The following is a 15428-nucleotide window of genomic DNA, read 5'->3' as shown; positions in this document are numbered from 1 at the left end:
CATGCGAGTCACAAATTTAAAATAGAGTTCCTGAAGGGTAACTTAAACTGTGTGCTGAAAAACAACCTGCAGGATGCAAATATTCACACACACACACACACACACACACACACACACACACACACACACACACACACACACACACACACACACACACACACACACACACACACACACACACACACGCATGCTCCTGATCCTGAAAACAACACCGGAGATTCATTATAAAAAGTGAAATAAGCTTTTAGATTTCTTCTCCCAGGACCTTTGAGTAATCATTTCACATCGTTGAGATCGTGCTCCCAATCAGAGAAACAATGCCGAGCGTGAATAAGTTCAAATTACTTCGTACGTCGTTAGCAAGGAGCCTCATTAGGAAAATATGTGCAAAAACCGGAAGCCGTTCCCTCCAAGTAAGAATAAAATACTTCAGAGAGGAGAAAATTAATGACTTCAGTTCTTCTTTTTTTTTGCCTGCTGAGCAGATTTCTGACATTCTGACTTATCAGTCGTATTGATTTGCTTTCATTTAAAACCTCAAAAAGTTTTGCTCAATAACCTGGAATCTACATTCATCCAGTCGAGTTTATGTTATTGAACGTCTCAGATCAATCAAACAGACACGGCCCCAAAAACGATGTTTTTTTTTTTTAGGCTTATTTTCTAATTAATGACGGGATCATTTTCGGATGGACGGGCAGAAAACTAATGAGAAGGAGCGACTTTAGCTAACAACACCAAAGTAACTGGTGGAGAAATTTTATTGACTGAGCATTTGATGAGAGAAGTTGAATGGGAGTCTACGGAGCCGGAGGCTTTTTACAGCCGACCTCTAGTGGCACTCGGTGGTATTGCAGCTTAAGGCACTTCTGCATCGGCCTCATTTTTTCAGACCCCGAAGCTACGTCAACTTTTATACAGTCTATGATTTAAACCCCCCAAACTTCTTATTGTAAACTGGACAGTCAGGAAATATTCCTTTTCGTCTCCAGAGCGTTAGCATTTGTGTTTTTTATTTATTTTTTTGGGCTCCCTTTTAGGCAAAGCCCTCCAGTCCCGAGCCAAAGAGGTCCAATTAAAGGCTTAATCCCACTAATAACCCAAATGAATCTTGTCAAATGGACATTCCCAGCTCTAATTGAATCACAGACAAGAGGAGGCCTTTGAATTGAAACACTCCCCGCGGTCCGCTCAGAGTTGGAGATCACAGCCTCCGCTTCACTCTGGCCGGCAGCCACGTGGCTTTTCTCTCCGCGTAGGTGAGTCACTGTCGACTCGTCGATGTCAGAATCAAACGCACACCTGCAGAGGACAGCGGCACAAATCTTCGTCGCCGGCGTCTAACGCATCCGCAGCAGACCGACAAGCTCTTACAATCTCGTCGTTGAGAATGGAGTTTATCGCACACGATGTAATTTTGAGATGCATTTTTTTCAGAAAAGAAATACAGAAACGAACAAAAAAAAAACATATTAACAACCAAAATATGTGTGTTCGAATTTATTAGCATCTTATCAAACTCTAATCCACGCGCCAGTCTGCTTGTTGCATCCAAATCCTTTCAAATTCCCCGTAGACTCTAATTAGGATTAGCCCGTTTTAAAAAAAAAAAAAAAAAATTCAGAAAAAACTAAAAGTCAAAATCATTCAGTTTGGACCTTTTTGTCCACTTTTGTTGTCTGAGCAGCCGGTTAGCTTAGCCGAACATGAAACCTGGAAACAGGCTTTGCCAAACTCTCCCGACCAGCCCTCTTAAAGCTCACTAATTAATACGTCTCATCCTGTTTGTTGAATCTGTGTAAAAGACTTGAAGGGGTTATGTTCTGGACGCTTTCTCTGGACCAGTTGCCAGGTAACCAACGGAGACTCCTGGATGAAGACTCTGGTCCGAGCAGCGAATTAGCAAATTTTCCCAAAACTTTAACCGAACACTTTTAAATATTCATGATCTGAAAAGGACAGCTCCTGCACCAACAGCTGGGTAAAAAGAATGACAATGACGAGTGCAGCGTTTTAACCAAAGTTGAAAAATGTTTTCAACTGCGGGCGAGCCAGAAAAAAAAAAAACTGTTGTCAAAAAAAAAAACTCGGCGCTTCGGTTAAAAATAATTTCAAAAAATACTCTAGGCTCAGAAAAAAAATAATAAAAAAAAAATGTGTTGCACATTCATGGCATCACATGTTGCTCGACTAAAACAAAGAGCAGACTTGAATTGATGAAAAACAAAAAACGAAATCTCATTTTGTTCAACAAGAACAGTTTGAAAGTCCCTGCTGCAGCTTGAGAGGTGTTTCGCTTTCGCGGGTTTTGTTGCCGCAGAGCTCGTCCCCGCTGTGCTTTTCTTCCCTTTCATTACACACCTTACGTAAACCTCTGAGACCGCTGCACTTCAAGTAAGGTCTGTGGGCAGTATCTGTTTCCTCTCTAAAAAGAATTCTAATTAATAGCCAACAAATAGCAGGCGGACCGTCGATATGTATATATATATATATATATATATATATATAACACCACATGGTTTGTCTGAGACGTTTGTGATCGGGAGGGAAGAAGCCGAAGCGACAGATGCAATTCGCTGCTCTTCAAGGTTGCCGGGGACTTTGAACTTTTTTTTTTTTTCTTAACAAATTGCATTTGATAGCAGGTTGTGGTAATTTGATCGTGAATTTGTTTCCTCGGGTTTACTGGCCTCTCAGGGGGTTGTTGTTGTTGTTGTTCCACCGACAGTTATGTCAAATTCCCATCGACAGTTGGAAGAAGATGAGCTGGGTGGAGGTGGCAGACCCTGGTGTGTGTGTGTGTGTGTGTGTGTGTGTGTGTGTGTGTGTGTGTGTGTGTGTGTGTGTGTGTGTGCGTGTGCGTGTGCGCGCGCGCGCATAGAAATACTCAGCAGGCAGTGTGTGTCCACTGGGGTAGAAGATGAGGTCGCTGGTTGAGGTCGGTCTAATCTCGTGGCACATACAGGACGTGCTGGTGAGGAATCGATAATGATAACAACACAGAAAACATAGATAGTGGAAATAACGATAATAATGATAATATACGGTATCGGTAGATTTCTTGCTTGTGTGTGCTGGCTCTGAGAATACAACGTAAGGACATGGATCGAAACCAAACAAAGAAAACGTTTTACCAATTTACCAACACCTTCAGCTCTAAGATAAAAAAAAAAAGAAAAGTGTAAAACACATTCAAATACGTAAATCCACGATCGAGCCAAATGTGAAGAAACCCAGATATCGTGTTCAGAAGAACGCCGCAGATGAATGAGGCGGACATGAAGTGATCTCTGACCGTCCAATCAATTCATCCCCGAGGCAACGTGAACACTTCGGCCCCGTTTGAGGAAATTCCCCCAAGGCGACATTTCCGCTGACTCGTGTACCACTTGCAGCGTTTCTGTGTTTGGTTTGTCGTCACTGTTTTTCCAGTTTCCTTCAGCACACCTGTTCATTTGTTTGCGCTTTGTTTATTTGGATGTTTTTTTTGTTTTTTTTAATATGAAGTACACTGAGCTTTCAGGGATGCTTAATTTTTTTTAAATAAATAGTAGGATTTAATAAGGACACACAATGAATGGTGACATCACATCAATAATAATCACATCAACTTCAATTAGGAAAATCAAGTCTCACAACCACTTTTGGAATCTCTAATCTGAGTTGATTTTTTTCAGTGGCAGCAAATGACAAGTGTTGATAGGACTGTTGTTTATTCACGGTTCGAGGCGACATCGCTCCGAGGCAGCTGTTCAGAATTAGCGAAAGTAACATGAAATGAGAAACTTCCTTATTTAAACAAGATTATTTTTGGTAGAATATAAAATAGTATTTCCTCTTTTTATTATAAGTGTTTCCGTATTACAAAAAAATTTAATTATAGACAAATGCTGGCTTAATGTCTCAGATTTCCCACTATGCTTTGCACCAAATAAAAGGTTTCTGTCATCTGAAATGCAAGAGGGCTTTTAATTTGAAACAGATACAGGAAGTGTTGAGTTTTGTATTAATATTGGTCAAAGTTGTCAAATTTAAAGTGAATTGATCGATTCGCCAACATCAACTCGAAGCCTCTTTGATCCACTACCTTTTGCCCTGTTAAAGTTACTGCATTACATTTGAGTACAAACTCAACACTTCCTGTGTCTGTTTCAAAATAAAAGTTCCTTTATTTATTTTTTTGCCAAGGCTTTTATTCTGAAACATTTGCAGGAACCTGTTGTGACTGAAATTGGACAATCACGCTTTACACAAGTAAATCCAGAAGGAGCGCTAGAAATTCCGTGATTATATTATTGAATTTATTAAATGAATTGATTGAAATATTAAGGCCACAATATTGACTATTGCATGGAAACCTGCCATCACAGTAATTACGTAACCTTAGAAACGAGACACAATTTAACAGCGAGGTTGTGCGCGCGTCACGGGTTCATTTTTTTTTTTAAATTACGAATGGCCTCGCTGGTATAAAAGTTTTTTTTCTCTCCTATTTTCGGTCTAATTTCACGGTGTACCAGAGCTTTGTATAATCTGTCGGTTTTTTGTCGTGTACGTGGTTTTGTATCAAACTTCACGTGACGACTAACAGAAAGTTAATGTAATTTCATGGTGTGCCTATTTAGACTTTTTTGGATTGGTAAATTCTGACAGATCCATTAATAGCTAAACTGAATAAAAATGAGGCTTCAGTCGGGGTTAAATGTAGAAAAAAACCTTAAAGCAACAAACTAAAACTTCACTTCATTTGCATATCAAAGAGGATGAGACCTGAGGTGACTTTACACCTGCCCATCCACATTTTTATTGTTGTCGCATCTACCGCCCTGTTTTAAGTCGTGTCACATAATCCCATTGTAGTGAGGAAAGATTTAAGATTTAAGTTAACTCTGTGGTGTTTTATTTACGAGTCACTTTATCTCGGGTGTAACTCTCAGGTGAACTAATGAAAACCTTTTCAAGTTTTTCTCTGCAGGACCTCTTGAACTGCAAATTCAACTCCTGGTTCCCGTAATGACAAAATGTGAACCTGGCAGGTGAGGGTAAAAAATGGGAAAGAGCATCCTGGTTGAAAAAGTAACTTTCAGCTGCTCAAAACATTTCCTCTTATTGGATTAGATCATTTTATGCTAAACTATCTGTGCTCCATGTGCTTATTTGCATAAATGACTCGCTCATCATGTCCAATCAGGCTAATCAAGAGTTCCTCGACATAAATGGGGACTCGAAAATGCATATTAATGTCTCTCCACCAAGCTCATTCAGAATCATTAGTGTTCATAATTTCAGCTTCGGGTAAACTATGAATTGATTAAGTTCAAGCGTTGCATTAGAGTGGACGTAAAGGAAAGTGACAAGCAATTCAAACAAAAAGTCCAGCGGGCAGCGATCATGGCAGACAGTCAAAAAAAAAAAAAAGTCCTCGCCAAATGAGACGATGGTGAGTCTCAGGAACATTGCTAGATTGATAGAATATCCAATTCAACTGGCTGATGAAAGACCAGAACATTCTGTATGTAGACAAATGAATTCACACATATGAGCAATTAAGAAGTTTGATTTGACCTGAAGGAGACCCCGCACAACCTCCAGCTAGTTGTAAATCCAAAACTAAAAACTGAACTAGATTTTGCCCTAAAGCTGTTTGCTTGAAAAAGTTGGTTCCAATAGTGATTTTATAAATCAGATACAGGATTAATTAATGTGCTAATAGGTTGCTAGGAAACATCTGCAGCGCAGTGCAGAAGTTGAATGGGAGTCTATGGAGCCGGAGGCTTTTTGGAGCCGCCCTCTAGTGGCACTAGGTGGTATTGCAGTTTAAATCACTTCCGCATCGGCCTCATTTGCCAGACCCGGAAGCTACGTCCACTTTTCTATACAGTCCATGCTCACAGTACATAGACATGTTGAAGCTGCCACAATCATCCAATCAGAGGACCACAAAGTCTGGTCAGGCTGATAAACACCTTGAACTAACACAAAGCATCAACAATTAGAACCTTTGCTTTTGTTGGTTAATCTATTGTAGTCTTTTTCATTTGTCAGGGACTTTAAGCATTTATTGACACTCCTTGAAAGTCCAATTTCCTCAACACAAAATGGAAAGAAAAAATAAATAAATTAGCATTTGGTAAATCATCCAATGAGCCTGGATGCAGCTGAGGTGAGCATTTCTATAAAACTGGGGTTTATCTCGCTCATCTCAATACAAAACAGTATCTGCGTCTATTTTAAACTCGTACGGGAGGATGAAAATGAAGAGGGGACCTCCATCACCATCTTCGTCAACTTTCAAACATTCTCAAATACCTTTTATTACAGCAGCTGCCAACGTATGATGCCAACACAGTGAATGAAATGCTTCTCTAATAACATCTTTATTCTCATTATTATTCATATTATTCATTCTCATTTCCTCTACAGATTTAACTTAATCTTGGAAAAGGTCAAGTTCATGGCTTTCCTGCTGAAACACAGAATTACAGGCTATTATGTCTGAGATGGACTAAATACACGGATGCAATCATGATGATAATCTACAGGCAAGATGGACACAGCTTTAAGTATGGCTATAGTGGGAAGCGGCTGTTTCAAACACGCGCACACACACACACACACACACACACACACACACACACACACACACACACACACACACACACACACACACACACACACACACACACACATGCACAAGTATACGCATACACACACCACACTGCACAACCACACACACACACACACACACACACACACACACACACACACACACACACACACACACACACACACACACACACACACACACACACACACACACACACACACACACACACACACACACACACACACACACACACACACACACACACACGTGTGGCTTTTCATGCATTCATTGACAAGGAGCCGCCCCATTAATGAATAAAGCTCCTACACACACAGGAATGTTCATTGATGGGAAGAGAGGTCTCAGATATGAAGATATAAATCTCCCAAAGGACATATTTTCAAGAGACTATAAATTCTAGCATGAGGACATAAAAAAAACAAAAAAAAACAAGTAGGCTTTTAGCGGGTGGCTTTATTTCATTGAATTTTACGGGGATTTGAGTCAGCAGGTGGTGAAGCGAAACTGTGATAGTCAGCCTCCCCACTTAAGGAGCAACACAGAGATTCTGTCAGCATAGTAAATACAAAAGGGGTCCACATTACTGCGAGAATGCAGGTGCACATTAGAGCTGTACGATGATCTTTTGACCAAATACCCCAATAATGCAACAATATGGTAGTTGAGTAGAGTATTGGTGCTTTAATGGAATATTTGCACAATTAAATTTCTGATAAATAATCATCAATAATGTAGATATAAGACTTAAGTGGTTAAAGGCAGAAGAAACCAGAAGAAGATGACACTTATGCCATATCACCATATTACAATGTCCAAAATCATCAGGTGCTCATCACAATATGCATATGACTCATTACGGAGCAAATTAAACAAAAGTTTCTGATTGAATTTCGGGAAAAGCGCTTGGGCTCAAAAACCGTTAACCAGACGCAAAGTAATCTTATAACCAAGTTTTCTGTAGGCTACTTTGGTTTTTAATATACATAACTAACATTTTCTTAACATTCCTGTATTTGTCTTTTAATGATATTGTGACAAATTATTTAGAATTTTGATCTACAGTTAAGGTTCTTCTAAGAAATTCCTAAACATTAATTGAATGGTGATCAGAGTGGATTAGATTAGATGATCTGTATACCGTGTTGTTGTTTTTTTTTAAATACATCATGACTCGCCAGGTTTTTTGTCAGTTCTCATGTGGTTCTCCAACAGACAGGCGGTGAAAAGGCAGCAAGCTCACCTGTCCAGAGCGATGGCAGTCATGGAGTAGATGCTGGCGAAGACGGCCGCGATGGGGAAGAAGTTGTGAAAGCGGCAGTAGACCAGCCCGAAGTACCACTCGTTGTGCACGGCGTAGGTGAAGTTGATCACCGTGTTGAAGGCGGACATGGAGGCTTCGGCGAACGCCAGGTTCAGCAGGAAATAGTTGGTGACGGTCCTCATGCGTTTATGCGCCATAATAATCCAGATCACCGTTACGTTACCTACCACGGACACGATAACTATGCAGCTGTACGCAATGGCCCAGAGGACGATCCTCCAGACGGGCTGCACGAACTGGTTCCAGTACGCAGTCCCGTTGTTGGTGTCGTTGGTCCAATTTGGCACCTGGGTGGTATTGAATAGAGGATCCATGTTGCTGTTTGAGACCGAACGAAATACTAACAAACCGCAGGATGTAAACCTATAAATTGCGCGACAAAGTCCCGGTGCCAAATGCAAAGTGAAGAATGGAAAGTTTCACACCGCTTTTCCGCCTCGCGCTCATTTGGAAATTGTAGAGAGTCCACTTGAAACCTCGCTGTCTTGGAAATGATTGATTCAAGAATTCTGTGGAAGAGAATTATAACTTTCGATAACAATCTCTCTATCTTGTTCACTTTTCGTTCGTGCGTAAAAGAACTTGCCTTTTTACGCGCGTTACAGCACCAGAGCAGGTCCGCGCTCCCCTGCCTGCTCACACACGAGAGAGCTGTATGTCCGCCGTCCTCTCTCCCTCTGCGTCTCTGAGCTCTCCTCCCGCTCCTCTGCTCGAACTGAGAGGCTGCACACCAGCTTATGGAAGCGAGCCGCTGCGCACTCATGCAATAGGCAGACTCCCTCCTTATTTATGATTATGGATGAACCCAGTCAGGTAAATTATTCAGTTCATCCGATTCAGATTGCAGGAGGAAATCAACAGGATTACCATGAATACCTCTTAACTGATTTAATTCACTCATTATTCCTTTGTAGTAAAAAAAAACCCAAAACCAAACATAATAATGATAATAATATGGGAGTTTTAATACAATAGCTGATTATTGGTGCCATTCAAATAGATTTAATCTGAAAATACAAGTTAAGATCACGTTGTTTTTTGGGTTTTCTTTCCCTGATTGTGGTCTGTAATGAGATGAGGTGCTACACTGAATGTCCCCGTCTCCCCTCTCACTGCCCCCTCTTGTGGTCTCAGAGTCCGGACCTTTGGTTTTGGAGATCTGTTGCTTTATAGGATGCTGATAAAAAATCTCATCTGCAGTCAGAGAGGCTGCTTTACATTTCAAAATAAAAGCCCTGTTTTCTTATATGACACTCAAGAGTAATGTAATGAGGCCGTACCTCATGAAACCATTAAACATAATGCAAAGACATTACAACATGAACATACCGATACAGCATCTAGTGACAGGGAGACAGATGTGTTTTATTTCCATCTGCATAATAAGAACAATGGACCACCGCAGCTCAGAAAAAAATATCAGTGTGCCTCCACACAGAGCTATATGGAAAATATTTCAGTTTTTTGCCCACGATAAATTGTTGCATTTGCTTGTTTTTCTAACCTAAAACATGCTGCGATTAATATTGGCAAATTATAATTTATACAAAATGCAAATTTTTGTGTATGTTATTTTGCTTTCTGTGAAAAATGTCTCAGTACAACCTGTTATCACGGCAAAGTGTGAAATAGACACGCCTGTCCACTACAACAAAACGTGAGATAGGTGATAAGGTTGTTCCTTAGTTGTTCATCTTTTCATAACCCTAATCATGTGTTGTTGCTAATAGTTTTGTCTTCCTGTAAGTCACAAGGTTGAAATCAGGCAATACGTTTCATTTTCGTAGAAATCGCTAGAGGCCAAAGCGTGTAATAGACACACTCGTCCACTACGGCAAAACATGTCACTGTCACTCCTTGACATCAAGTGTAGCTATATCATGTTTTGCTGTAGTGGACGGGCGTGTCTATTTCACGCTTTGCCATGATACCCCGTAGCGTTAGATGTTTGTACGAGTTAAATATCCAAGGAATTTTACATTTTTTTATAAATGGCCTGTACCTTCCAGATTTAATCAGACAATTTTCATCATTTAAAGCAACAGTTTTAAAGATTTGTCAGAACAGGGTACAAAGTTAAAGCCACAAAACCAAAAAGATACCCAAAGCTTTATTGAAATTGACAGTAGATTTACTGTGAAACATGGCAGCCACACAATAATCCCACTCACTGAATCCCACACACTTTAGTGGCTCTACTGGTATGACACTGAAAAAAAAAAAGCCCGGAGCTTTTTTTTTTTTTTGTGTGAAGTACTGACACCATAATTCACTTTCATCCAACTCAGAGTGCAGAAAATCAGTGGAATTCACATCTTTGACTCTTTGAGTGTCTTCTGCTTCTCGTTTCAGTCATTTCACTGCAGGCTGTTGCTTTCATGCGGCCTCGTTCAAGTAGCCGGCACCTCAAGTGCCTGAGACTCACTTGTAGAAAAGAGATCGCAATCTCAGCAGTGAATACTGTGACTAAATGAAAGATGAGAATGCAGATATGCAGCCAGTCCATCTTTCTCCCTGTCTGTCCAACACATCTCTCCTGTAGATCGCGATGATATTTCATTTCATTTATCTTAGTTTTTTCTCGTGTTATCAAATCAAAATTGCCCCTTGACGAACACTTTGATCCCTGGAGATTGTAAAAGCCATATATTTTTTTAATTTTTTTTTTTTTACTCTTAATGTGTTCTTGAAATCTTTAATCGGGCAAGAAATATTTTGTGTTCATCAACTTTATTCTAGTTTAAAGAATATTGGCCAATAATTTTCAACTGGGAAAGGTATAAAAAGTTGATTTACATGTGTGTGGATGTCATGAACTGACTGGTTTTCTGCTAATGTTTCTTCTTTTTTTTTCTAAATACTGTTTCTTTTCTTCTGTGGATAATTCAATTATAGATGGTGGGTACTGTCAGCACCATGTTGGGGAATGAAGAGCAGTGAAGGAGAAGGAAAAGCTGTGAGTGATATCAGCACACACACACACACACACACACACACACACACACACACACACACACACACACACACACACACACACACACACCAGTTTATTATTCCTTCACATTGCACTGCGTAGCTGAAGCCATGAAATTACGGCATCCAAGAAGAACTGTGTTCCAACATGAAGTCCTCTACATCCACTGACATAGTGAAATCTCTTCTAATTTCACAAAGCTCTCACTTAATAAGTCGATTACCTTTCATTGTATAAAATTTAGTATTCAATTCTGAGCACGCAGTCATCGTGCCGTGGCCGAGTTTGCAGTTTGACCAGTTACAGTTGTAGTAACAATGACGGAGGCTTTAGTGGCTACAAGTCTTAATTTAGCTCATTTGCATGCTAGCGTTTGTAATGAGCACTAAACCCCCGAGGCTGATTAAATGCCGATGATTCAGCAGGTGTTCGGTAATAAACCGAAGCTCTGGGGGGGATTTAAATTCTGACCTGATGATGGCGCTAAAAGAAAAGTCGAGGGATCAAGTTAATGATTAGAAAATGTTTCATGCGGAAATTACACGTCGGCTGATTTAAAAGTCGTCGGGACATTTCTCTGAGAAATACAAATATTCGCCTCACAGTGGGGCATTCAGGGACTCAGCAAAGTCAGTAGGATTTATCCTCTGGGGATCATGAATGTCTGAGCAAAATTGAATGGCAATCTATTGAACAGTTGTTGACGTATTTCACATTGGATCAAAGTAGACAATATAAAATGCCTGCAGCTACATTTTCACACAACAAACTCTAAAGAAGTCAAAAAATGTTTAATTAAGTTTAGCTTTTTTACAAATCCTAAAAAACCTGTGAACTTTGAGTGTTATTTTTTTTTTCCATTATTTGATGCAGGACAAATAACAACCAGAAGCCCATCACAGTTTTACTGTTTTGTCCTTAAATTATGTCCATAAACACACTTCAAAACTTACACACTTTTTTTAATGTTTGATTTTAATTATTTTAAGTCCTATTAAAAAGTCTTATATAAAAATATCTTCTACAAGAGAAGGTAGCAGCTCTACAAACTCACCACATATTAAAATGCAACCGACAGATAGATACACACAAATACAAACTCCACATCTATTTAAACACAGTGGCCTCACAGAACGGTGAACTTTTTATTTATTCATAAAAGGTTCTTGGCAGAGTCATTTTAGAGACACGAGACTGTCTGCTAATAATTTCTCCTGTGAAATATCTTGAAACCACTTTTAAATGATTATTATTTTTTGGACCATTTGCATAAAACCACACTTACTTCGAGTAATTTCTTGTTGACCCTTCCCCTCCTCTTTCAATTAGCGACACACGATGTAAAATCAAAGTGCCACTTCTTCGTCCTTGCATGTATTAACTTCTAAAGCGGCCATCTTCCCCGCAAGGTCAACGTGACGACGTGTCGACCAAATGACACCGAAGTCAAATCAATTCTCCATCCTGCAAACGACTGTTTGTTTTTTTAACAGACTGCATCTGTACGGCAGTGCAGGTCCAGGATGTTATTTATTGGAACTCAATCAAATCTGTATTTAACGCGTGAGGGCATGATCTATGAATAGTCAATAATCTGGCTTTCAAAGTCTTTTATTTTGTTCGGAAGCTCTTTGTTGTCACAATTTAAACTGGAAAATAATCTTTCAAAGTAAAACCTGAAGCTGTAATTTGGGTTTGAGTACGTGAATATACAATCAATTTGAAGATGGATTAAATCAAAACATACTTGCAATCCTAATGTGATGATAAATGACTAAAATCTAAATTAATATGAAGCACTTTATGACTGCTAATTTATCATTAAATCTGCTGGTTCTTTTTTGAAATTCAAGAGGTCTGCTGGATCCAATCGAAGCTAACAAGAAAAACAAGTCGGTGTCAGGTGACGCACGTGCTGATGGTAGTGATGACGACTTGTTTACTTCACCGCTCCTGATAATATAATTCAGCCCAATCAGCATGTGTTCAGTTTGCTGAAACTTAAAGCGATCCGGCTCCTTCTATCAGACTTTTTTTTTCTTTCCCTCCAAACAATCAGGGAAAAATATGCAGCAGTCATGTTTGATTTTCTAAGTTGAAGAAATGCTTGCTTCATGTTAGCTTCCAGAAGCTTCTTGCCACCAACTGTTGTGACGGAGAGAGCAGCTTTGAATGAGTGTGAGGTGATAACACCAGACGGTCACAGTAAAAAAGGAACATTATGCTGTGGGCAGTAAAAGTGCCAAATACGGCTGTCATTCATTCTGATGTGTATTTCATCACTGAAGTTTATTTGTACAGCACATTTCAACAACAGAGCAATTCAAAGTGCTTTACATAAAACCGTCAAAAGCATTAAAACCTAAGGCAAAAGAAAAGGACATTTAAAAACAATGAAGACATTACTTTGAATGAAATTATTTATTTTGTTGCTTTTGACTGCATATAAAAGTGTTCATAGCTGCCAGGTCTGAAAAATGAGGCCGATGCGGAAGTGCTTTAAACTGCAATACCACCGACGGCCACTAGAGGATGGCTCCAAAAAGGCTCCGGCTCCATAGACTCCCATTCCACTTCTCTCATGAAATTCTAAGTCAGTAATCTTTTTCCACAAGTCATAATAGTGTCATTCTATTAAGTTCCTCCTTCTTATTAGTTTCGAGACCACGAGATACAAAATCATGGCTGCGAGATGCTAAATCGTGCGCATGAGATAGCATCTCAATTTAGTATTTTGTGCACGAAATACTAAGTCGAGGCCACGATTTACCATGAAACGTGGGAATGAATAAATTACAAACGGGAACGAAATGCGATTTCGTATCTCATGGACTCAAATTTAGTGTTTAGTGTGCATGATTTAAAAAAAATGTCTCTCTCTAGTGTTCCATCATGGAAATAATCTCATCAATAATTAGATATAAGGCCTCAAAAATCGGTATGTTTGGCAGCGTGTTTGTTTGATTGACAGGCCCGTGGTTCAGTCAGGTTTCCGTCGGGTTCCTCGTGTCCTCGTGTTCTCAATCAGATAGCTCCTCCCCCCGCTGGTCCAAATATGGTCACTTCTGGCTACAAAACAGCAACACGGCAGCCAAAATATCGTAAACAGCCGTTTACAAACCAACGGGTGTCGTCACCGTCGGTTTCTCTCAAGAAGTACCTACATTTTTTCGTATAAAGTTTTGCTTACCTTCAGACTAACAGGTTTTTTGCAAGTTTCGTAGCAAATATAAATCTTTTCCCTCTCTGTCTTCAACTCTTGATTACGCTCATCGGGCCCATTAACCACAATAATGACTTCGTGATTGAAGTCGTGCGTTTCCATCAGCTAAGACAGAAACATTTCGGGTCCGGAGGGGCGAAAGAGCTGAAGTGGATTCTTCTGACAATGGCCGATGAGAGAGCGCCAGATGGTTTTGAGTCTTCTCAGAAGAAATGAAAAAGCGCGACGCTAACCAGACACTAATGATTACCCATCTGTTAGAGCGTAGTCGGACCGCACCCCTGAGATTTTGCTAGTAGGGACGTTGGGGGGTGAAGTCAGTGCTGGAGGTTTCACTGCACTCATTTATTTAAGTAGGAACAAGAAAAACATCATTAGGATGGTGTAAATCAGGGTTGTAGCACGAAGCCTGGTGCACGTGCGGTTTCATTTGGGCCCCATCTCATGCGTGTATGATTAACTTTGTCTGTTTTCTTATTTAGCATTTTATGGACATTTTTAATGCAGTTATTAAAGCAGATAGATGGTGAGAGATGATATGAGGTGGAATTGATGCGATGCTCCATGCATGAGAAAAATCTTTACCTGATATTTTATATATATGTAAAATGACCTGTTGTCGTGGCAGGTTTTTTTGATAAACATCATGCGCATTGACCCACCTATCCACTTTTAATGTTGCATGTGCAAAAGGCCTTTTTTTTTTTTGCACACACAAAAAGTGACAAAAAAACGGTGTAAAGAATGAAAAATTCAAGAGTTTCAGATTCAGGTTCAAACCCGACTTACGTTCTCAATCAGTGCGTGAAGCGGCTGTGATTGTTACAGAAATTGTGGCCAGCAGAGACCATAGACTAGATCAAAGTGTTCGTAGCTTTCAGCTCTGAAAAATGAGGCTGATGTGGAAGTGCCTTAAGCTGCAATACCACAGAGTGCCACTAGAGGGTGGCTCCAAAAACTCTTCTGCTCCATAGACTCACATTCAACTTCTCTCATACAATTCTTAATAAAAAGTGACTTTCACTAACAAAACTAAGATAACTTGTGGAGAAATTCTATTGACTATTAGTTTTCTGGCGATCAATTTTGAAAATAATCCTGTCATTAGCTATAAAATAAGATTAAAAAAGCCGTTTTTTTTTTTTTTTTTTTTTGGGGGGGGGGGGGTTGGGAGGGGTCTGTTTGATTGACAGGCCTGTGGTGCAGTCAGGTTACGGCAATCGTTGGGCGGGACGTCATATCGCCGGGTTTCCAATCATATCAGTCAGATCCACCGCTTGCT

At 39.9% G+C, this 15428-nt stretch overlaps 1 protein-coding gene across 1 annotated transcript in view; it reads right to left on the bottom strand.

The window, feature by feature from the left end:
- tacr1a (tachykinin receptor 1a) overlaps positions 1 to 8627 on the bottom strand; it is a 31906-nt gene extending 23279 nt beyond the window's left edge. Inside the window, exon 1 of the mRNA XM_069701547.1 lies at positions 7869 to 8627. Within this exon, the coding sequence (XP_069557648.1) occupies positions 7869 to 8263 (395 nt within the window). The 5' untranslated portion in view covers positions 8264 to 8627. The remainder of the gene's footprint in view (positions 1 to 7868) is intronic.
- Between the last annotated feature and the right edge of the window lie 6801 nt (positions 8628 to 15428).

The sequence above is a fragment of the Brachyistius frenatus genome, unplaced genomic scaffold (assembly GCF_029030835.1).
Source record: "Brachyistius frenatus isolate BFR_SWC_R1_liver_20210118 unplaced genomic scaffold, ASM2903083v1 Contig_37, whole genome shotgun sequence".
Lineage (NCBI taxonomy): Eukaryota > Metazoa > Chordata > Actinopteri > Embiotocidae > Brachyistius > Brachyistius frenatus.
Note: the sequence above shows the minus strand (reverse complement) of the source record. Positions and strands in the feature narration are given on the sequence as shown.